This window comes from Lissotriton helveticus, chromosome 7 (genome assembly GCF_964261635.1).
Source record: "Lissotriton helveticus chromosome 7, aLisHel1.1, whole genome shotgun sequence".
Taxonomy (NCBI): Eukaryota; Metazoa; Chordata; class Amphibia; order Caudata; family Salamandridae; genus Lissotriton; species Lissotriton helveticus.
This window is the reverse complement of record NC_136068.1, coordinates 7,990,562-8,015,085: the sequence shown is the minus strand read 5'-3', so window position 1 is coordinate 8,015,085 and position 24,524 is coordinate 7,990,562. Positions and strand designations below refer to the sequence as shown.

Sequence of the window (24,524 nt, the reverse complement as noted above, 5' to 3'; positions counted from 1 at the left end):
TCGGCTAAGAGATCTTCTATGGACCACTTTGCTACAGCCAAAACTCCGGATCAATTAAAAGGCCTGGTTCCCCTAAAATCCCCTGCTACAACCAGTGTGGATATACATGCCCCTAGACAGAGTTTGCCCAATATAGTGGATCTATCAGTGTCGTACCAATCACTAGCTTTACAATCAAGTACAGACTTCGAAAAAACCCCGGATATATCCGCTATTAGCTTACCTGTTGACCTGAGCGCTAGTCAGCTGAAGGGCAGGAGGGAGGGAGCTATCCCTAAAAAAAACAAGCAAAAGAAATCAAGGGGGAGGGGTAAACAATCTACAAAGTCCCCTAGGATACCTGTTCCAAACACGATTATAGACCATGATCCTTCTGGTAATATCACCACAAATGAGGCATCGTGTAGAGTGAGTCTTGAGCTCCCAGTTAATCCGGACAACATCAGTATTAGGAACGATGAGGTTAATATTTCACTCCTACCAAGGATGGCAGAACTTTTTAAACTTTACCTCACTCCCATTGAAACTAGACTAGTCCAAATTGAGAAACAGTTAGCTGACTTGTCTGTTGCTAAAAAAAAAAAAGAATACGCCGGGGAATCAAAAAATAGGGGTAACTAAATCCAACACTATTAAACCCAATGATCCCGTTACAAAAAAATCAAAGGCACCAGTAGCCAATCCAAAACCAACGTCTAGCTTGGTTCCTGCGAAGGGTACTGTGCCCAAACCCAAACCCTCTGTTACCATTCCCCGAGAGGGGCACACTTTAACTAGAGAACCCACAATGCAGCCAAATAAGAACAATACTGAAGGAAGTCACTCTAGGAGAAGAGCGGTGAACCTGCCCCCGGAGGCAAGTCCCTACGTTGTAGTTATGACTGGGGTACCAGAACTGGGCGAGGCCGATGAGGAACCCAATTGGTCCTTAAAAAATAAAGTCCAACACTGGCTTAACATAAATCGGCCCCTATCATCTAACCGAGTAAGCAAGATTCTGACGGTTCGCAGGGTAATGTGGGTGGGCTATGAGCGAAAATCAGTCCAGGGTGACTGTATACTGGTTAATTTTGCGGACCCTTATACAGTTGACCATGTGTGTGCATGGAACACACAGGACACGTATGAGGGGATCGCAACTAGACGCCTTTCCTTTTTTTATCCCCCAAGGTGTGGCCCGACACGTGTTCGGTATAATGATACTGACTGGCACACAGTAGGGCGCCCCTTGAGGGGTGGAGACTGGGGGACCTGCGGGGCACAGGGCTTAAGAGATCAGGTAAACAGGGACACATGGGGCTGTTTCCCGACATCTAACAGATTTAGTTGCCTAGAGATGGTTGACTGACAGCCAAATCCCACTAATCCATCTGTGGATGAGAGGGTGGACCTCGTATCTCAAAGGGGTGGAGCTGACGAGTGCGACGAGCCGCCCACTGACGGCGGGCCACCCATAGTATCTCGGCTAACTAAGATATCTACCCACAAAATTCCCAGGAGGAGACCTATCCCCCTTGACTGGAATAGCCAGACGGCTAGTGAGGAATTAGCAGACCAGGGCTTAAATAATACCACCAATATAGATCTCTGTGACAGGGGTTTCATCTCCATTGTCTCTTGGAATTTGGCGGGTCTGGTCAATAAACTGGACTCCCAGGACTGGGGGCTATTTATAGATTCATTTGACGTCTGCCTGTTCCAGGAGACATGGGCAAGAGAAGACCATAGGCGTGCAGGTTTCGACACTTTCTCAATTTGGGCGAATTGGAAGGGGAAGGGACGCCCGTCAGGCGGACTAGCTATCTGGGTGGGATCCCATTTGGGTTGTAAAGCAAGGGCTCTTACAACCAACTCCTCAGACGTCCAATACGTACTCTTGGAATGGCCCAATGTCGTAAAACTGGCACTGATCAGTGTTTATTCGAGACCAGTGGGCATAGCAAATGTTTCTAGTGCCATCGAGGAACTATCCCTGTTCTTGAGTACGATCCCTCAAGGTACCCCGTTTGTGGTTGGGGGAGATTTTAACTGTCAATTTGAACCGTTCCCATTATTTTTAGAAGGTGCGACCACTGAGGAGGATGACCAAAGGGGAATTCCTAAATTGGCTGGACCCCCAGTGAAGTCCTGGACACCTTTAGCGACACAGATTATGTGCCTAACCTTAGCAAATTCTCTAAGGGCATGTAATGGTCGGGTTGGTGGGGATATTCCCCCTAAATCCACCTTTAACAAACCAGGGCACAATTCACGACTGGACTATATACTGGTGGAAACGTCTGAATGGGCCAGAATTGTAGACTTTAAGGTTTCCCCGCGGGATGACAGCGATCATAATGCGCTGAGTTTAAAAATTTCGGTCCCTGGTGTTACATTTTCCATGCAGGGAGGTGACGACACCATGAACCCGAATATGATTTTATCTAGTAATCGGCGTAGAGTCCGATGGTCTAAAATCGCAGGAAGTCCTATGGATCTCCAGAGGCTCTATGCAATGACTGTCCCAGTCTTGCAAAAAGTCGAAAAACTCATTTACCAACTACCGTCAGAGGAGAGCCACAGAGATCTTGGTGCAACTCATTTGGAGTTGCGCAGTACATTAGGTGAGGTGCTAAATCCTCTCCAGAGGGTAAAGAAAGGGAAGGTGACGCGTGCCTCATGGTATAATGCTGCCTGTAGGAAGGCCAAAACCGACCTACTTGAGGCCATGAAGCAACCCGATAACATCTCACTGGTCAGAGCTAAGAGAAAGGAGTATAAATACCTTATCCCTAATGCAAAGATCGAATGGGATGAAGACAACTGGACAGACATGACGGCTGCTCTCAAGTTCCGAGACGCCCGTAAATTCTGGCAGATTGTCAAAAACGGTACGTCCGAACCCACTCCGGCAGTAGAGGCAAATATTGCACCTAGTGTATGGGAGGACCACTTTAGATCTCTGTTTGCCCAAGTCACCACAGACCTCTCTGGCGACCAGGAAGATTCGGCGGTAGGTATGATCCCTGCGACATTTCCCGAAACGGATAAATTTACCCTGGCAGAGGTTGGGGCAGCTATTGCTAGACTTGCTGCAGAAAAAGCCCCAGGGTTGGACAAACTCCCCGGTGACCTATTTAAAAATGAACCGATGGTCTGGGTTCCCTACCTACAGGTCTTATATAACGCAATTCTTGGAGGAATGATGGTGCCTGTCACTTGGCTGGGGGCGGAGATTGTCCCCATCTTCAAGAAGGGTTCATCTCTGCTCCCAGTTAACTATAGGCCCATTGGTCTAATCGACGTCCCCCAAAAGATCTTTGCCAGGCTGATCTTGGATCGCCTCTTAGAGTGGATGCTAGACAACTCAGTTCTCAGCCCCTATCAAGCTGGGTTCAGGACCAAGGTATCCACCATAGATCACATTTTTCGTCTTACCATCTTGTTCTGGAAAACGGTACAGTTGGAGGGTGGCAGCCTCTATACCGTATTCGTTGACCTACGAGCAGCCTTTGATCTTGTACCTCGTAGGAAACTTTGGTCTGTGCTCTCGGGCCTGGGGGTCCCGCAACACCTTTTAAACATGGTTGTAAGATTACACACTGACAACTATGCCCAGGTCAGATGTGGCAGGGAGGGAACATTGTCCAACAGATTACCCGTTGGCAGGGGGGTAAGGCAGGGTTGTGTGCTTGCACCGACCCTGTTCTGCCTCTATGTCAACGGGGTAATCGCCCACTTGAATGGGGTTGAAAATAGCGACGCCACTAAACTCGGAGGCAGCAGGGTGCCGGCAATTATGTTTGCAGACGACACCCTGCTGCTCTCCAAGTCGCCAATGGGGATACAGCGAGTTCTCAATGGTTTCGAGGCATTTTGTAAAGATCACGGCCTCGAGATCAATGCATTGAAGACAAAATACATGGTCTTCAATCCACCATCTAAAACTCGCTCCAACCCATATATTGGCGCCAATAGGCTCGAGAGGGTCCGAACCTTCGAGTACCTGGGGATTACCCTAAATGAAAAAATGTTGTGGGGGCACCAAAGGGAGAAGTCACAGCTAAAACTGGCCCAAATAGCAGGCGGAATCATCAAGCTTGTTACAAAAAATAAATCTTCTTCCAAGCCGGTTGGTCCCCCACTAGAGATCTACAGAGCACAGGCTGGGGGTGCCGTTATGTATGGAAGCGAACTCTGGGGCTACACGTGCAATCAAGACTTAGTAGCAATAGAGAATAAATTCATCAGACATCTCTTATCACTTCCCCCTAGCACTCCCCTGTTGCAATGAGACTGGACTTGGGCTTGAGATCCTTTGACGAGGATATGGGACTACGGCCCTTGACATTCTGGCGCAGGATACGGAGTCTACCTGAGCTAGTTAGCTATAGGCAAGAACTCCAAGAAATTCTTACTTTACCAAATGTTGGGAAAATTCCCTGGTTAAAATACATAAAGACAGAATTAGAGAAACTAGGGTTACCCACTTTAAGGTCTGACCAATTGTCATCATGTTCCCGGGTTTCGCAGAAACAGCTTATTAATTATTACCGGGAAAAGCTAATTTGCTACACATCTGCAAAGAACAGGCCTAGGTACTCTGACGACATCATTCTTAAATATCAGGGACATCTACAGGTGTGAAACTGCTCTAGATGTTATTTATCCAACTACCATTAGGAAACTGTACCACCAATGGAGGTATGGCAGTTTGCCAATACGGGCCTATGCCTGTAATTGGGCTGAATCTTCCCCGAACCATTGCCCAGCCTGCAAATCTGAACAGGAAACTGATTTGCATATATTGTTTTTTTGCAAAGCATACGCGCAGGAGAGGAGGAAATGGATTGTCCCAGTGTGTAAATACCTAGGGGCAGATTTACAAGCCCCTTGCGCCACGTTTACGCCGCTGTTGCATCACGCAAGGCGGAGTAAACGTGGCGCATCTCTACGAGGCATTTACATTGTGACGCATCTATGGAGATGCGTCACGGTGTAAGGCCCTGCGACGCTTGAAACCTGCGTCAGGTTTCAAGTAGGGGTTCTGGTGCAGGGGAGGGCGTTCCGTCGCAGGAACGCCCCTGAAAAGTGACTCAGTGAAATCTACAAGATTTCACTGAGTCACTTTCCCAACGCTGATGCGTCCAAACCCTGCGCCTGCTTGAAGCAGGCGTAAGGCTTGACGCACCACGTTAAAGATAGGGCAAGTTAGAAAAGTGCTGGAGTTGCGTGCCACAAGCAACACAACTTCAGCACTGCGTCAACTTTACGCCCAAGATGCGACACGCATCTGTTCATTCCTGCGCCATGGTGCGCCGCATTGTAAATGCGGCGCATCATGGGTGGCGCAAGGATGAACTTGCGTGCCGTATCTTTCCTCACGCATCTCTGCCGATTTGCAGAGATGCGTCAGGCAACGTAAATCTGCCTCCTAGGGTTCTCCCACTGCTTGCATGCTTATAGGGTCCTGAAGACCGATTTGTCTGGGCATATAGTTTTTGCTTTAGCTAAATACTTGGGGATTTTTTGGGACAAGAGAAGACATTTTTTAGCTGGAGATGTGTGACATTTGGTAACATATAATTTTATAACAATGATAATGTTTGCATGTTAATTGTTGGGTCCTATGTCTAATGATTTTATATGCTCCATGTTTTATTATACTCTACATTTTAACATTTTTAATTTTATTGTTTTGTAATTAAGTACCTGTATCTTTTATGGCATTTGTTGCCGAAATAAAGTTTTTTCGATGATGATGGTACACGAAGGCCCCCCTCTAGACTCAATTAGGACATTTCTGGCCAGGGAGTTGTGCTGAGGGGGGCCCCCCTCCGCACAGTGGGGGCTTCTGGAGCTTATGTGACTCCACTGCCTGGCAAGGATTTAGGCTGTTGTTAGGGAGGGCTCACTCCCCCTCAACCAACAGCGCAGTTCCTCACACCTTGTCATGTTATATACACTCACCTGCACAGGTGTCCATCAGTGAACCCCCGGGGTCCACAGTGACGCGGGCTTTGCAAACTGGCAGCAGGACGGCTGCATGTACCCACAATGCCTCGCAGGAGCCAGGATCACGCCTGACACATACACACCAAGCAGCAGACACCACAACCTTCAGGAAACGCGACTTGAGCTAAACATTATATTATAAAGAAACAATAATAATTCTGAAGCCGGAGGGGCGGGCCTGGGATGACACAGGGGCAGCAGGGGGTGTAGGGCACTGAGTACACACAGGCTGACATCATGTACACGTGGTACAGAAGTTCAGAGAAGTCCGAGGCCTTTCAGGGTCGCTGAACGTCTCTGTCCCACGTGACTTTACTTCCCTTTACAAGTGAAGCAAGAGCGGTGAATCAAAGCATCCTGTTGATTTCCAAATAAACAGGACTCTCAGGTCACTTAGCAGCAACTTAAGCAACACTGCAAACTTTGATCAGACGCTTTCAACCCTAAGACTGAAATGATTAACCCCTGAGCGGCCTCGAAGCGGGGCGCCTGGGTCTGTGTGTCTACCATCGCAGCCCTGGTCGCTGCAAGACTCGTCGCCAGTTGCTATATCCTGCTCGGCCCCTCACCAGCCACAACTACTGAGACAAACAGGGCCCCAGGCATGTAGCTGACGCAGGAATGTTGAGGTGTGTGAGCTGAGCATTCCCATCAAGCACTGGACTGGACAGGCTGCTGGGAAGGGCCCTGGGCAAACAAGGCAGATTCTTGCTACCATTCCATTGCACATAGATGCATAGGCTGATGAATGCAAACCTTCTTACAACCTTTGCCAAAGCACATGCCCTAAGGCCAAGTTTAAAATAAATATGAACTGGAAGTCAAGCCTGTGTCACAATGCCATGTTTACAAAGTGTCACAAGTGAATGCCAAACCCACATGATACACAATAGCATATACAATGCCAAGGCATGGCCCTGTTCCACCTTGGCACTATGCTGCATGCTGGGGTCACTGAACTCGGTGTAGTTAAAGAGGGCAGGTGCAACCGGAAATGCTGCTTAGTTGGAAAGGACACTTTAAGAGTCATTCACAATGTATACACAGTGGAGGTCAGTCGAAAGAGTAGAAATCACACAGTGCAAAAACACAAAGCCACAAGTGACAACCCCACTACAATGCTTGTGATCCCTGCAGCTCGCCTCAGCTCAGGACACTGTCCCAATTACTCCTGTCCACTGCCGCATCCTCAGAGCGCCCCTCTGAAGGTGAAAACCTTCTCGGTAAGGCACTCGCAGCTTCTTAGTTGTAGGAAGGGGGAGTCTCTGGTTGGCGCAGTGCAACACTGGCGACAATCAGGGCCTCTCTCTTCCTCGTCAGGGCTGAGGGTTACCTTCAAGACAACCTCTGCTTACCCTCTAGGTAGTGTGGCTTAAGCAGTCTTAGGCTAATCTCTGGGGCATGTAGGGTTAAACATTTGCAATATTACACCGTCACAACCAACCCACCACACAATGACACCAAACTGTATTTGTGAAAATATATTCTCTTTATATAAATTTCAAGCAGGCTTGTAAATACATTCTTGGTTATTTCAAATGCAGGTTCCAGTTACTCTTTAGGTTAAGTTGCCACAGTTCTTTCTCAGTAATAAGCAATCTTCGTTTAGTGTTATTCCCAAACAGTTCTCATTCGGCTTATTTCCCCCAAAACGGGGATTCAAGGCTCCTCACGATACTTTTCTCCTTTCTGATTGTTAACCAGGATTCCCCCAGCTGTCCGTGGCCTCTCTGTGCCCCTTTGTTTCCTCCGCGCTGGAAAAGCGGGCCCGGTCTACCCACCCTCACGCTTCTGGCGGGGCCGGCGGCCGGGGAATCAAAGTCCGCCTCTCTCGGCGCGCTGCACGGCTGTGCGCGGCTGGCGGGGGAGAGAGCGGGGGCCCTGGGAGCGCTCAGCACGCGGCTCCTGGGGCGAGGCGGGGCAGCGGGCGGTGCGAGCGAAGCAAGACAGATGCTCGCACCGCGGGGCAGGACACAGTACCTTTTCTCGTGGAAGCAGCCTGGGCACAGTTCAGCGCGGTGATCCGCGTCGCGGGGTCTTCCTTCCGATGTGGGAGCGAGCGGCGGCTCGGCTCTGGCTCGGGGGTTGGCGTTGCGCGCGGGCCGGGCTGAGGAAGCGCCTCAAGGTTCCCTGGCACAGGGGGCACACGACAAAGGGGTAGCGATCGGCAAAGCACGCCTCTCTCGATCCAGGCGACGTTCAGGCACCCCACGCAACAGCTGTTTCACGGACAGCGGCGGCGCGTTCAGGGGCACCAGACACGGCGGGTGCAAGCAGGCAACGGGCACCACCTCCTCTTTGCGTTGCGAGCTGCGGCTCGGGGTCAGTCACGATGTTTGGGTCAGCTGGGCTGACCTTCACGGTGCTTCTGGGCCAGGCAGGCAGCAGTCACGGTGCTTGGAGAGATAGCAACACCCAGAGCGTTGCTGAAGAGCGCGATGGTCACAGCGCGCTCCGCTTTTCCTGGTGAGGCGGGCAGAGGGAAAGCAACTCCCTACAGTGGTTCCTCTGTCAGGGGGTAGCGCTCACTGTTCCTGGAGCGCTGGTCAGGGGGCAAGTTCAACAGCAAGCCCTTGGAGATCTTTCAGCAGAGTTTGGCACAAAGTTCACAATAAAAGCAAAAGTCTCTTGTAGTCTTTTCTCCTCCTCTCCTTTGGCAGCAAGGCACCAGACACAGGCCAGAGTCAGCACTCCTCCTTGTAGTCCTTCCAGGTCCTTCTCTTCGGGCAGAGTTTCTCTTGTAGCACAAACAGGATCTAATTTACAAGGAGCAGGGCTCCTACTTTTATACCCAGTTTCTTTTGTTCTAGCAAGCCAGGGGGACCTCTGCATAACTGCTCCAGTCTCTGAGCACTTGTTGTGGGTACTTATGACTTCTGTATTCAGTGTGAGGGCAGGCACATCAGCCGCTCCCCAGGGGGGCGGAGCCGGCATTGTGAAGGCAGGGGCAGCTTGAGCACCTTGTTGACAGGCTTCGGTCCTTCCTGGGCCAGGTGCAGGCTGAGTCATCAGTCGCTCCCCAGGAGGGCGGAGCCAGCATTGTGGAGGCAGGGGCACAGCCTGATGCATCATTCAGGGGAAACTCCCACCACCCACTTAGGGGTCATCCTGCTAATCACTACCTGTCAACTCCCAGCCCTGTCACTCACACACACCAGACAGTCAGGTCCACATCCAAGCAGAGGCGGGCTGAAATGGTTAGGCCAGCAAATGCTAACTTTCTAAAAGTAGCATTTGCAAACACAGGATATTAAAATAAACTTTACTAAAAGAAGTATTTTATTATTCTGAGTTCAGGCATACTAAACATTTATTTCTACCATGTTCCCTGAGCCTGCTGGGATTATAGAGTGTAATAATTCCAGCAGCCCAACTGGCCTAAAGGGAACTGGTAGCCTTACAATAGTGAAAAACGAATTGGGTAGTAATTCACTATTAGGACATGCCACACACATCAGGGCATGTCCTACCTTACACTTACAATGCACCCTGCCCTCAGGCCTACCATAGGGGTGACTAATATGAAGTTAAGGGAAGGTTTTAGGGGCTGGCAAGTGTGTGCACTTGCCCAGCCAGTGTGACAGTACCAGACTGCACGTAGGTTCTGCAATGGCAGACCCTAGACACATTTTAAGGCTGCTTCTGTGGGTGGCGCAACCAGCGCTGCAGGCCCACTAGCAGGGTTGGCATTCACAAGCCCTTGCACTCCTGGTGCACTTTACTAGGGACTAACAGTAAATCCAATAAACCAATCATGGACATCAATCACAGGTACACTTTACAGTAGGGAGCACTTGCACTGCGGCACGGGTTGGCCGTGGCGCAGTGCCCTGAGTAGCAGACACCAGCAAAACATTTGAGGCACAACAGCAAAAAGTGGAAGGGAAACTCACGCCAAGGTGCCAGGTCTAACACGTGTCCCCTCCAGCTGAAATGTGGGGGGAACTACCCTTCCCCAGGGAGTTCCTCATCACTAAGGCGGAAAAATCTGGACAGACCATCAGCGTTGGCGTGATCTGTGCCAGGGCGGTGTTCCACCGTGAAGTCCATACCCTGTAGGGAGATGGACCACCTCAACAGTTTTGGGTTCTCACCCCTCATTTGCATCAACCATCTGAGGGGCCTGTGGTCCGTCTGAACCCGGAAGTGAGACCCAAACAAGTAGGGTCTTAGCTTCTTCAGCGCCCAGACCACAGCAAATGCTTCTCGCTCTATTGCACTCCACCTACTTTCCCGTGGAAGTAACCTCCTACTGATGAAGGCTACGGGTTGGTCCCAGCCCTCCTCAGTCATCTGTGAGAGAACAGCCCCTACACCATGCTCTGAAGCATCTGTTTGCACTATGAATTCCTTGGAGAAATCAGGAGCCAGAAGCACGGGCGCCGTGCACATGGCAGTCTTCAGGGTGTCAAAAGCCTTCTGACAGGTGTCAGTCCAAATCACATTCCTGGGCTGCTTCTTAGAAGTCAGCTCTGTCAAGGGGGTCACAATAGTGCCATAGCCCTTGACAAACCTCCTGTAATACCCAGTGAGCCCCAGGAAGGCTCTCACTGCAGTCTGGGTCTTGGGGGGGTTCCCAAGCCAGGATGGTCTCAATTTTGGGTTGCAAGGGTGCCACCTTGCCACTCCCCACTTGGTGTCCCAAGTACACCACTGAACCCTGCCCAATCTGGCACTTGCTTGCCTTGATTGTGAGGCCTGCCTTGCGCAGCGCCATCAACACTTCCCAGAGGTGTCGCAGGTGTTCTGGCCAGGTGCCACTGAACACTGCGATGTCATCCAGGTAGGCGGCACTGAACTCATCCAGCCCAACCAACACCTGGTTGACCAACCTCTGAAAGGTGGCAGGGGCATTCTTCATCCCAAATGGCATAACCCGGAACTGGAAATGCCCATCTGGTGTGGAGAATGCGGACCTCTCCTTTGCCCCATCGGTCAAGGCGATCTGCCAGTACCCAGACGTTAAATCAAACGTGCTGAGGAACCGGGCAGCCCCTAGCCGATCAATGAGCTCATCAGCTCTGGGGATAGGGTGCGCGTCAGTCTTGGTGACTGAATTGAGTCCTCTGTAGTCCACACAGAACCGGAGTTCAGGTGTGGCTCCCGGCGCAGCAGCCTTTGGGACCAAGACCACGGGGCTGGACCAAGGACTGCTGGAAGACTCAACCACCCTAAGAGCAAGCATCTTGGAGACCTCCTCCTTGATGCAGGCCCTGACCCTGTCAGTCACTCTGTAAGCCTTATGCTTCACAGGTAAGCTGTCTCCTGTGTCCACATCATGGACGCACCAATCTGTGACACTAGGAACCAGGGAGAACAGATCTGGAAACTGCCCCAGCAATTGGCGGCAGTCTTCCTGTTGCTCAGGGGTCAGGGTGGGTGAGAGGTTAACTCCATCCACTGACCCATCCTTCTCACAGGCCACTAAGAGGTCAGGAAGAGGCTCAGACTCCTCTTCCATTCCATCATCAGTGGCCAACAGCATGCCCACTTCGGACCTTTTCAAGTGGGGCTTGAGGCGGTTGACATGTAAGACCCTTAAAGGATTCCTGGGCGTCTTCATGTCCACCAAGTATGTCACTGAACTCTTGCGCTCCACAACCTCAAATGGGCCTGTCCACTTATCCTGAAGTGCACAGGGTTCCACTGGGGCCAAGACATACACCTCTTGACCAGGCTGAAGCTCTACCAGAGTGGCATTCTGGTCGTACCACCGCTTCATCTCCTCCTGGCTAGCTTCCAGATTTGCCTCAGCAAGTTGTCTGAAGCGCCTGGTTTGGTTTCTGAAGGCCAGCATGTAGCTATATACATTCTGGGGAGGTTTCCTGGGAGATTGCTCCCAGCCTTCCTTTACCAAACTCAGTGGTCCTCTCACGGGGTGACCATACAGCAGCTCAAAGGGGATGAACCCTAGAGACTTCTGTGGCACCTCGCGGTATGCAAAGAGCAGGCATGGTAAGAGGACGTCCCACTTACGCCTCATTGGACCTTCCAGGCCCATGATCATGCCCTTCAGGGTTCGGTTGAATCTTTCAACCAACCCATTTCCTTGGGGATGGTAAGGTGTGGTGAACTTGTAGGTTACACCACACTCTTGCCAAAGGGACTTCATATACTTGGATATGAAGTTGGTTCCCCTGTCGCTCACCACCTCTAGGGGGAATCCCACTCTGGAGAAAATTCCCATCAGTGCACGCCCCACCACGGGGGCCGTCACTGTCCTCAGAGGGATGGCTTCCGGGTACCGGGTGGCATGATCCACCAAGACCAGGATGAACCTGTTGCCCATGGCTGTCTTGGGGTCCAGAGGCCCAACAATGTCAATACCCACTCGTTGGAATGGAGTACTGACCACAGGGAAGGGTTGGAGGGGAGCCTTGTTCTTCCCTTCGCTCTTCCCACTTGCCTGGCAAGTTGGACAGGTCCTACAATGAGCATCTGAGCTCTTGTGCATTTGGGGCCAGTAGAAGTGGGTGACAAGCCTGTCATAGGTCTTGTCCATCCCCAAATGTCCTGCTAAAGGCACATCATGAGCCAGTCCCAGTAGGAAGGCTCTGAACTTCTGGGGTACCACCAGCACACGGGCTGACCCAGGTTCAGCAGCCTTAGGCTCTGAGTATAGGAGGTCATTCTCCCAGTACACATAATGTGTTTTGGCCTGAACACCATTGGCCTGGTCTGCAGCCTGCTGCCGCATACCCACGAGAGAAGGGCATTCTTTCTGCTCCCAGCAGAATTCCTCCCTGGAGGGGCCTCCTTCTTGCTGCCAATGGGTCAGCTCAGGCAGGTCCCCCAGTTCGGCAATCTGTTCCCCAGTAGGCTCCAGGGCATCCCCCTCAAGGTCTGCTTCCTCCTGGACCGTGGGAACTTCAGGGGCCGGTTTCCCGCGCACCCTGCGCCTTCTCCCTAAGGCCGGTTCCTGGGCCTCTCTCTCAGGCCCCAGGACCTCTTGATCACCCCTACTGGCTGCCATTGACCGGGTGGTCACGCACGCCCAGTCAGGTAGACCCACCATCTTCAGGTGAGTCGTCTTCTCCACCTTTTCCCAAGGGGAGTCCTCCAAGTCATTCCCTAGCAAACAGTCAACAGGCATGGCTTTCCTCACACAGACCTGCAGAGTACCAGAGACCCCCCCCCACTCGAAGGGAACTTGAGCCATCGGACACTGACTCTCTGAATTGTCAGCGTTGACAACCCTACAGTAGGCATGGGGTACAACCTGCTCTTGAGACACCAGGTGATGCCTCACTGCAGTCACACTGGCTCCTGTGTCTCTAAGAGCCTCAGCTTTCTTACCATTGATGGTAACCACCTGCCCATATTTTTTAGTGTTAGAGGGCAGGTAGCTTGTAGGGACCATCTCACTGTCTCCTAGTGAGACTAGGGTCATCTGAACAGGATCTCCACCCCCCGGGACCATCACTTCTTCTCCTAAGTGAACACTGGTCACTTGTCGGGGCGGAGCACCAGTGGGTGCTGGTTTTCCAAACAGGCGACACTTGGGGTCACTGGCTATGTGCCCCGGGTCACCACATTTGTAACAATTGAAGGGCCCCTTTGGAACAGGTCTACCTGTCGGGGCCCCATTTTGCTTTGGGGGTGGGGGAGGCTGAGAACCTTTCTGCTGGTCCCCTTGGGGATTACTTTGGGGGCCTTTTTGGAACCCTTTCTGTTTTCCCCTGTCCCCCCCACTCTTCTGCTGGGGACCCTGCCCACCCTTGGCGGAGTCTCCCACTGGACCCTTGTGGACCCTGGTGCTGAGCCAGCGGTCCGCCTCCTCAGCAAGTTTCCTCGGGTTGGACAACTTGCTATCAATCAGGTGCTGGCGTAACTCAGGAAAACATTGATCAGACAGGTGCTCCCATGCAATTAAATCAAAGAGACCTTGAAAATCATTCACTTTGTTACCCTTCACCCAACCATCCAGTGCTCTGCAAAAAAAAGTCACAAACTCCACATACGTACTCCCAGGCCGCTTATTACACCCCCTAAACTTCTGCCTATACATTTCAGGGGTAAGCCCATACCTGGTCATTAAAGCTTCTTTCATATGGGGATAGGATCTCTGGTCTTCAGTGGGCAAATCTAGCAGGGTGTCCCGCCCTTCGCTAAGGAACCTTCCCCATAACCCCGCTCCCCAATCCCTCTCGGGGACCCGGTGGGAAAGCATGGCTACCTCATATGCCCTAAACCACTGTCCTATGTCATCCCCCTTAAAGAACTCTTTAACTACATCTTTGGGGATGTGCACTCTTGACTCTACCTGCACCGGCATTGCGCTGCCACCAGAGGGAGGATGATCCAAGGTTTTCTCTTTTAGACTCATCTCCCTCATCTTCACATCATACTCCAACTGGAGTTTTCGCTCTTCCAGAGCCATCCTTTTGCTTTCAAGCTCCATTTGGCCCTTTAAATTCAATTCTGCCAGCTTTATCTCATGATCCCTGGTTGCCTGTCTGTCTGCCAGCTCCTCTGGCGACAGGCCTCTGCCAAAGCTAATGACGCTGTCTGGTTTTTCCAGACCCACAGGATCCACAGGTGCACCCTGATCCTCAGGTGCCTTCCTAGATTCAATCCAGGCTCTCATGGCCTTGTAGAACTCGGGTTTGTTCTTGCATCCTGCGTGTGGAACCTTGAGTTTCCTGCAAAAATAACTCAACTGCTTCTTTGTGTAGTCATCCAGCTTTGATGCATCCCATTCTAGCTCCTGCGCACCAGAGGCTATGGACTCTCCTCCATCAATGCTGTTTGTGCCAGGCATGTTTGCAACACTAGGGATCTTCTTCTTTAGCAAAAATTAAAAATCAAAAAGTCTGTGGCTAAGTTACTGGACTGTAATCACTTATGCAATGGTCAGTAGCTAAGGTAAAACACTGCAAATGTAAGTTTGCGAATCCTCACCGCTGCGTCCAATGTAGGAAGGGGGAGTCTCTGGTTGGCGCAGTGCAACACTGGCGACAATCAGGGCCTCTCTCTTCCTCGTCAGGGCTGAGGGTTACCTTCAAGACAACCTCTGCTTACCCTCTAGGTAGTGTGGCTTAAGCAGTCTTAGGCTAATCTCTGGGGCATGTAGGGTTAAACATTTGCAATATTACACCATCACAACCAACCCACCACACAATGACACCAAACTGTATTTGTGAAAATATATTCTCTTTATATAAATTTCAAGCAGGCTTGTAAATACAGTCTTGGTTATTTCAAATGCAGGTTCCAGTTACTCTTTAGGTTAAGTTGCCACAGTTCTTTCTCAGTAATAAGCAATCTTCGTTTAGTGTTATTCCCAAACAGTTCTCATTCGGCTTATTTCCCCCAAAACGGGGATTCAAGGCTCCTCACGATACTTTTCTCCTTTCTGATTGTTAACCAGGATTCCCCCAGCTGTCCGTGGCCTCTCTGTGCCCCTTTGTTTCCTCCGCGCTGGAAAAGCGGGCCCGGTCTACCCACCCTCACGCTTCTGGCGGGGCCGGCGGCCGGGGAATCAAAGTCCGCCTCTCTCGGCGCGCTGCACGGCTGTGCGCGGCTGGCGGGGGAGAGAGCGGGGGCCCTGGGAGCGCTCAGCACGCGGCTCCTGGGGCGAGGCGGGGCAGCGGGCGGTGCGAGCGAAGCAAGACAGATGCTCGCACCGCGGGGCAGGACACAGTACCTTTTCTCGTGGAAGCAGCCTGGGCACAGTTCAGCGCGGTGATCCGCGTCGCGGGGTCTTCCTTCCGATGTTGGAGCGAGCGGCGGCTCGGCTCTGGCTCGGGGGTTGGCGTTGCGGCGCGGGCCGGGCTGAGGAAGCGCCTCAAGGTTCCCTGGCACAGGGGGCACACGACAAAGGGGTAGCGATCGGCAAAGCACGCCTCTCTCGATCCAGGCGACGTTCAGGCACCCCACGCAACAGCTGTTTCTCGGACAGCGGCGGCGCGTTCAGGGGCACCAGACACGGCGGGTGCAAGCAGGCAACGGGCACCACCTCCTCTTTGCGTTGCGAGCTGCGGCTCGGGGTCAGTCACGATGTTTGGGTCAGCTGGGCTGACCTTCACGGTGCTTCTGGGCCAGGCAGGCAGCAGTCACGGTGCTTGGAGAGATAGCAACACCCAGAGCGTTGCTGAAGAGCGCGATGGTCACAGCGCGCTCCGCTTTTCCTGGTGAGGCGGGCAGAGGGAAAGCAACTCCCTACAGTGGTTCCTCTGTCAGGGGGTAGCGCTCACTGTTCCTGGAGCGCTGGTCAGGGGGCAAGTTCAACAGCAAGCCCTTGGAGATCTTTCAGCAGAGTTTGGCACAAAGTTCACAATAAAAGCAAAAGTCTCTTGTAGTCTTTTCTCCTCCTCTCCTTTGGCAGCAAGGCACCAGACACAGGCCAGAGTCAGCACTCCTCCTTGTAGTCCTTCCAGGTCCTTCTCTTCGGGCAGAGTTTCTCTTGTAGCACAAACAGGATCTAATTTACAAGGAGCAGGGCTCCTACTTTTATACCCAGTTTCTTTTGTTCTAGCAAGCCAGGGGGGCCTCTGCATAACTGCTCCAGTCTCTGAGCACTTGTTGTGGGTACTTATGACTTCTGTATTCAGTGTGAGGGCAGGCACATCAGCCGCTCCCCAGGGGGGCGGAGCCGGCATTGTGAAGGCAGGGGCAGCTTGAGCACCTTGTTGACAGGCTTCGGTCCTTCCTGGGCCAGGTGCAGGCTGAGTCATCAGTCGCTCCCCAGGAGGGCGGAGCCAGCATTGTGGAGGCAGGGGCACAGCCTGATGCATCATTCAGGGGAAACTCCCACCACCCACTTAGGGGTCATCCTGCTAATCACTACCTGTCAACTCCCAGCCCTGTCACTCACACACACCAGACAGTCAGGTCCACATCCAAGCAGAGGCGGGCTGAAATGGTTAGGCCAGCAAATGCTAACTTTCTAAAAGTAGCATTTGCAAACACAGGATATTAAAATAAACTTTACTAAAAGAAGTATTTTATTATTCTGAGTTCAGGCATACTAAACATTTATTTCTACCATGTTCCCTGAGCCTGCTGGGATTATAGAGTGTAATAATTCCAGTAGCCCAACTGGCCTAAAGGGAACTGGTAGCCTTACAATAGTGAAAAACGAATTGGGTAGTAATTCACTATTAGGACATGCCACACACATCAGGGCATGTCCTACCTTACACTTACAATGCACCCTGCCCTCAGGCCTACCATAGGGGTGACTAATATGAAGTTAAGGGAAGGTTTTAGGGGCTGGCAAGTGTGTGCACTTGCCCAGCCAGTGTGACAGTACCAGACTGCACGTAGGTTCTGCAATGGCAGACCCTAGACACATTTTAAGGCTGCTTCTGTGGGTGGCGCAACCAGCGCTGCAGGCCCACTAGCAGGGTTGGCATTCACAAGCCCTTGCACTCCTGGTGCACTTTACTAGGGACTAACAGTAAATCCAATAAACCAATCATGGACATCAATCACAGGTACACTTTACAGTAGGGAGCACTTGCACTGCGGCACGGGTTGGCCGTGGCGCAGTGCCCTGAGTAGCAGACACCAGCAAAACATTTGAGGCACAACAGCAAAAAGTGGAAGGGAAACTCACGCCAAGGTGCCAGGTCTAACATTAGTGCTAGATCTGGCTCCACGTCAGAATAGGAAATACTTTTGCTGCAATATTGATAGGTTGGTATACATGTACTAACCTTAACTCCACATCGACATACCTTGAAAATAACGGGGCAGATGTACAAGACCCGTGCGCTGCCAGTATGTCACTGTTTGTGACGCACTGGCAGCGCATTTCTCTGCCCCTTACTTACAAGGACAGGAAAAGCCACTCTGCGTTGCTTTTAATTTCCTTGTAAATACGGCCCCTTCACACGCAGCACTTTGCGTTGAAGGGGCGTTCCATGGGTGTTGCTGTGGGTGTTCCCACACAACAAGCTGTGGTGTGGGTCACGCACACCTCTTTGTGTCAGTCTGTGCGGCTGTGGTGTGCTTCAAGGATATCACCCCCTGACAGAGAGGTGTGGAAATCCAATATGGTCAGTGGTACCTAGGATAAGTACCAGCTCCTCGAGCACAACCTTTCAATGAAGAAATTCACTTTTTAAACCAAAGATGTGTAGATACATTGTCCATGTTTAATTCACATGTCGTAATTCATGTCCATTATCCAATCTCAATCAAGTGAATGAAATGTACAATCCAAATGTTGCATTTAGATATTTAAACAATTTCCCTCTTTTTTTTATTTTTTTTATTTTTTTTTATTGTATATATAATAAATAAATTATTTTTTTTTTTATTTATTTAAAATTTAAAAATAAAAAAAAATATATATATATATAAAAAATAAATAAAGAAATTGTTTAAATATCTAAATGCAACATTTGGATTGTACATTTCATTCACTTGATTGAGATTGGATAATGGACATGAATTACGACATGTGAATTAAACATGGACAATGTATCTACACATCTTTGGTTTAAAAAGTGAATTTCTTCATTGAAAGGTGTGCTCGAGGAGCTGGTACTTATCCTAGGTACCACTGACCATATTGGTGTTCCCACACAACACCCATGGACCCTGACACATTTCCAGATTTACGAGAATTCGGAAACCTGGAAATGCATCAGTTTGCTGCGGTAGGGGTGGCGTAGCGAGGCGCAACGAGGACAAAAGATTTCATTCTACAGCACGCATTGAAAGAGGAAAATAGATGCAGTGATTACCTTTGTGCAGGAAGGGGCCCTTGTCTTCACAAAAGCAATCTCTCCCCATGACGCCGGCGTCCTTGCACCATGGTGCAAGGGTGCCTGCGCCAGCGCATGGCAGCTGTTTGTGTGACAGCGCAGGGGAGAGCACAGGAATGCGGCATATTATTGTAGATATGTTGCACTCCTGTGCTCTGAAAGTGCCGCAGCGTGGCAAAGTGAAAGGGCTTGCGGTGCCACGCTGCGGCACTTTCTCGTAGATCAGCCCCATATTGTTTATCACAGTGTGGATGAGGTGAAAGGAAGACTGACTGCATGCTTTCCTATATATCTCTTCCTTCTTGATATTCTGGTGAGTACCCTACACCAGGAGCGGCTTGTAATGTTGAAAAGAGGTGGGGGAGGGGAAAAATCGGAGATGAAAACTTTTTTTTACAAAAGAGACTGGGATGGAGGGACGGTGGATAAGGAACACAAAATTAAACTTACCTGCTGCCCTCCAGCATCGCATCCCTTTCTCCCGCTCCTCGCCACCCCTGCAGGCAGGCATGGGCTCCCAGCCTGCTCTGCGGCCAATCCTCAAGCTGCTTTCACATGAGAGCACCTTCAGGATTGGCCTGAGCGCTGATGATGTGTGCTCCAGGACAGACTGGGAGACCCTGCCTGCTCTCTCCAGCCCCAGCCATGCACCTGGGGTTAGAGAGGGGTCACTGCGCATGTGGGTTGCGGCTGGCATGAGACCACCGGCCAAAAACCACAGGCGCAGTATAGGTAGAGTCCAGCACTCACCCTGCAGCCAATCATAACCCTGGCCCCCCTCAAGCTAAATAAAATGATGATTTAGCAGGTTATAAACCTGTTTTATCATCGTTTTATTTTTAAATTTTCTTAAAGTGCTGGCAGGAGGGGGCGACGCTCTTCTGCCATGGCAAACGAGCCGCCGCTGACCCACATCTGTGCTTTTTCACGCGCCAAGATGGCATCAGCTATGACTCTTCCAATCCTGCTGGTCAAAGACAGGTTGCGACCTCCTTGGTTTGAGCTTGCTTCAGTATCTGGGTCCCTGCGGGGTCCGCCAGCTCTCGGTTGTTCCGAGTGCGGTGAGGAGTGCGGTGAGGAGTGCGGTGAGGAGTGTGGTGAGGAGTGTGGTGAGGAGTGTGGTGAGGAGTGCGGTAAGGAGTGTGGTGAGGAGTTTGGTGAGGAGTGCAGTGAGGAGTGTGGTGAGGAGTGTGGTAAGGAGTGTGGTGAGGAGTGTGGTGAGGAGTTTGGTGAGGACTGTGGTGAGGAGTGTATTGAGGAGTGTGGTGAGGAGTGTGGTGAGGAGTGTGGTGAGGAGTGCGGTGAGGAGTGCGGTGAGGAGTGTGGTAAGGAGTGTGGTAAGGAGTGTGGTGAGGAGTTTGGTGAGGAGTGTGGTGAGGAGTGTGGTGAGGAGTGTGGTGAGGAGTGTGGTGAGGAGTGCGGTGAGGAGTGCGGTGAGGAGTGCGGTAAGGAGTGTGGTAAGGAGTGTGGTGAGGAGTGTGGTGAGGAGTGTGGTGAGGAGTGTGGTGAGGAGTGTGGTGAGGAGTGTGGTGAGGAGTGTGGTGAGGAGTGTGGTGAGGAGTGTGGTGAGGAGTGTGGTGAGGAGTGTGGTGAGGAGTGTGGTGAGGAGTGTGGTGAGGAGTGTGGTGAGGAGTGTGGTGAGGAGTGTGGTGAGGAGTGTGGTGAGGAGTGTGGTGAGGAGTGTGGTGAGGAGTGTGGTGAGGAGTGTGGTGAGGAGTGTGGTGAGGAGTGCGGTGAGGAGTGCGGTGAGGAGTGCGGTGAGGAGTGTGGTGAGGTGAAGTGCGGTGAGGAGTGTGGTGAGGAGTGTGGTGAGGAGTGCGGTGAGGAGTGTGGTGAGGAGTGTGGTGAGGAGTGTGGTGAGGAGTGTGGTGAGGAGTGTGGTGAGGAGTGTGGTGAGGAGTGTGGTGAGGAGTGTGGTGAGGAGTGTGGTGAGGAGTGCGGTGACGAGTGCGGTGAGGAGTGTGGTAAGGAGTGTATTGAGGAGTGCTGTGAGGAGTGTGGTGAGGAGTGTGGTGAGGAGTGCGGTGAGGAGTGTGGTGAGGATTGTGGTGAGGAGTGTGGTGAGGAGTGTGGTGAGGAGTGTGGTGAGGAGTGTGGTGAGGAGTGTGGTGAGGAGTGTGGTGAGGAGTGTGGTGAGGAGTGCGGTGAGTAGTGCGGTGAGGAGTGCGGTGTGGAGTGTGGTGAGGAGTGCAGTGAGGAGTGTGGTAAGGAGTGTATTGAGGAGTGCGGTGAGGAGTGCAGTGAGGAGTGTGGTAAGGAGTGTGGTGAGGAGTTTGGTGAGGAGTGTGAAGAGGAGTGTGAAGAGGAGTGTGGTGAGGAGTGCGGTGAGGAGTGCGGTGAGGAGTGTGGTGAGGAGTGTGGTGAGGAGTGTGGTGAGGAGTGTGGTGAGGAGTGTGGGGAGGAGTGCGGTGAGGAGTGCGGTGAGGAGTGCGGTGAGGAGTGCGGTGAGGAGTGTGGTGAGGAGTGCGGTGAGAAGTGCGGTGAGGAGTGCGGTGACGAGTGCGGTGAGGAGTATGGTGAGGTGTGTGGTGAGCAGTGTGGTGAGGAGTGCGGTGAGGAGTGCGGTGAGGAGTGTGGTGAGGAGTGTGGTGAGGAGTGTGGTGAGGAGTGCGGTGAGGAGTGTGGGGAGGAGTGCGGTGAGGAGTGCGGTGAGGAGTGTGGTGAGGAGTGCGGTGAGAAGTGCGGTGAGGAGTGCGGTGACGAGTGCGGTGAGGAGTGTGGTGAGGAGTATGGTGAGGTGTGTGGTGAGCAGTGTGGTGAGGAGTGCAGTGAGGAGTGCGGTGAGGAGTGTGGTGAGGAGTGCGGTGAGGAGTGTGGTGAGGAGTGTGATGAGGAGTGTGGGGAGGAGTGCGGTGGGGAGTGTGGTGAGGAGTGCGGTGAGGAGTGAGGTGAGGAGTGAGGTGAGGAGTGAGGTGAGGAGTATGGTGAGGTGTGTGGTGAGCAGTGTGGTGAGGAGTGCAGTGAGGAGTGCGGTGAGGAGTGCGGTGAGGAGTGTGGTGAGGAGTGTGATGAGGAGTGTGGGGAGGAGTGCGGTGGGGAGTGTGGTGAGGAGTGAGGTGAGGAGTGAGGTGAGGAGTGAGGTGAGGAGTGAGGTGAGGAGTGCGGTGAGGAGTGCGGTGAGGAGTGCGGTGAGGAGTGCGGTGAGGAGTGCGGTGAGGAGTGCGGTGAGGAGTGCGGTGAGGAGTGCGGTGAGGAGTGCGGTGAGGAGTGCGGTGAGGAGTGCGGTGAGGAGTGCGGTGAGGAGTGCGGTGAGGAGTGCGGTGAGGAGTGTGGTGAGGAGTGCGGTGAGGTGAGGAGTGTGGTGAGGTGAAGTGTGGTGAGGAGTGTGGTGAGGAGTGTGGTGAGGAGTGTGATGAGAAGTGTGGTGAGGTGAAGTGTGGTGAGGAGTGTGGTGAGGAGTGCAGTGAGGAGTGTGGTGAGGAGTGCAGTGAGGAGTGCGGTGAGGAGTGCGGTGAGGAGTGCGGTGAGGAGTGCGGTGAGGAGTGCGGTGAGGAGTGTGGTGAGGAGTGTGGTGAGGTGAAGTGTGGTGAGGTGAAGTGTGGTGAGGAGTGTGGTGAGGAGTGTGGTGAGGAGTGTGATGAGAAGTGTGGTGAGGTGAAGTGTGGTGAGGTGAAGTGTGGTGAGGAGTGCGGTGAGGAGTGTGGTGAGGTGAAGTGTGGTGAGGTGAAGTGTGGTGAGGAGTGTGGTGAGGAGTGTGGTGAGGAGTGTGATGAGAAGTGTGGTGAGGTGAAGTGTGGTGAGGAGTGTGGTGAGGAGTGTGGTGAGGAGTGTGATGAGAAGTGTGGTGAGGTGAAGTGTGGTGAGGAGTGTGGTGAGGAGTGTGGTGAGGAGTGTGATGAGAAGTGTGGTGAGGTGAAGTGTGGTGAGGAGTGTGGTGAGGAGTGTGGTGAGGAGTGTGGCGAGGAGTGCAGTGAGGAGTGCAGTGAGGAGTGTGGTGAGGAGTGTGGTGAGTAGTGCTGTGAGGAGTGCAGTGAGGAGTGCGGTGAGGAGTGCGGTGAGGAGTGTGGTGAGGAGTGTGGTGAAGAGTGTGGTGGTAGAGGTTGACGCGTCTCTCTTTCCTCTATTCAGACCGAGGCATTTGAGCTGATTCTGGACTCACTTCTGTTCTAGCAGCATCTGTAAGGGTCGGGACCCAAAAGCATTGACCAGGAAATGGGAAACAGGCCAGCAAACGCTCGCACCAGGCCTCGCGATGTGACCACAGTGACAAGTACAAGGATACCAACCACAACCACCATCACCACCACCGAGCAACTAAGATTCTTTGGTAAGAACACTGTCAAACATTTTCAAACTGTGTGAATCTGATTGTACCTGAGGCACTTCTCAAACTCCTCAATGTAGAGATGAACCGTAGCCTTCATGAATCCCGGTATTTTCGTCTTTCAATAAAAATATATTTCAGCTCAATATCTCCAAAAGTCCAAAATGAATTTTGAAGCACGCTCAATGGTAGACTGGATTATTCCAAGGTGACCAGAAGAATGATCAAATTCAGATTACTGGTAGAGCGGAATATTCGAAGGCGGCCATAGGAAGTATGAAATCCAGATTACCGGTGGGTCAGATTATTCCAAGGTGGCCAGAAGAATGATCAAATCCAGATTAAAGGTAGATCGGATCATTCGAAGGCAGCCATAGGAAGTATCAAATCCAGATTACCGGTGGGTCAGATTATTCCAAGGTGGCAAGAAGAATGATCAAATCTAGATTAACCTTAGGTCAGATTATTCCAAGGTGACCAGAAGAATGATCAAATCCAGATTAACGGTAGATCCGATTATTCCAAGGTGGCCAGAAGAATGATCAAATCCAGATTAACGGTAGATCCGATTATTCCAAGGTGGCCAGAAGAATGATCAAATCCAGATTAAAGGTAGATCGGATTATTCCAAGGTGGCCAGAAGAATGATCAAATCCAGATTAAAGGTAGATCGGATTATTCCAAGGTGGCCAGAAGAATGATCAAACCCAGATCTTGCCGTAGGTCAGATTATTCCAAGGTGACCAGAAGAATGATCAAATCCAGATTAACCGTAGATCCGATTATTCCAAGGTGGCTAGAAGAATGATCAAATCCAGATTAAGGGTAGATCGGATCATTCGAAGGCGGCCATAGGAAGTATGATATCCAGATTATTGGTAGGTCAGATTATTCCAAGGTGGCTAGAAGAATGATCAAATCCAGATTAAAGGTAGATGGGATTATTCGAAGGCGGCCATAGGAAGTATCAAATCCAGATTACCGGTGGGTCAGATTATTCCAAGGTGGCCAGAAGAATGATCAAACCCAGACCTTGCCGTGCAGCTTAGATTAGAGGGGCCTCTTTTACAATCATCGCTTGTTGAAGCTGAAAGAGAATCCGTCTTCCCTGCAAATCATTTTACTCTGCATGATGCACAATGAATGCTTAGATATTGGAGGTTTAAAGAAATATAAGCTTATCAGAACAGGCATTGAGTTTGTGAATGAGTTCCAACAGTTAGAGATTGCTTGTCTTCTTTACAATTTAGGACAATCTACAGATCACAGTAGGTCAGGAGATGGGATACTTAAAATCTTAAACAGGCTTTACACATCAATCAATCAATCAGTCATTTGTAAAGCGCACTACATACCCGCGAGGGTCTCAAGGCGCTAGGGGTGGTGGTGGCGGCTGCTACAGATCGATCAGCAAGGTCTTTAGTATTCTCCAGAAGGTCAGCAGGTCTTGGGTCGGTCGTAGGATCAGTGGGAGGGTGTTCCATGTCTTGGCGTCGAGGTGGGAGAAGGATCTCCCACCGGTGGTTGTTCTTCGGATGCGCGGGACGGTG

The 24,524-nt window shown here is 51.5% G+C and overlaps 1 protein-coding gene across 4 annotated transcripts in view; it reads left to right on the top strand.

The window, feature by feature from the left end:
• LOC144767936 (uncharacterized) overlaps positions 1-24,524 on the top strand; it is a 268,255-nt gene that overhangs the window by 124,493 nt on the left and 119,238 nt on the right. For 2 of the 4 annotated variants that reach the window (XR_013598386.1, XM_078651277.1), the window contains exon 2: positions 22,779-22,977. Coding sequence is in view for 3 of the 4 variants with exons in the window: in XM_078651277.1 (XP_078507403.1) it covers positions 22,863-22,977 (115 nt within the window). In the remaining variant the exon portion in view is untranslated. The remainder of the gene's footprint in view (positions 1-22,778; positions 22,978-24,524) is intronic. The other 2 variants (XM_078651278.1, XM_078651279.1) reach the window with 2 other exon arrangements.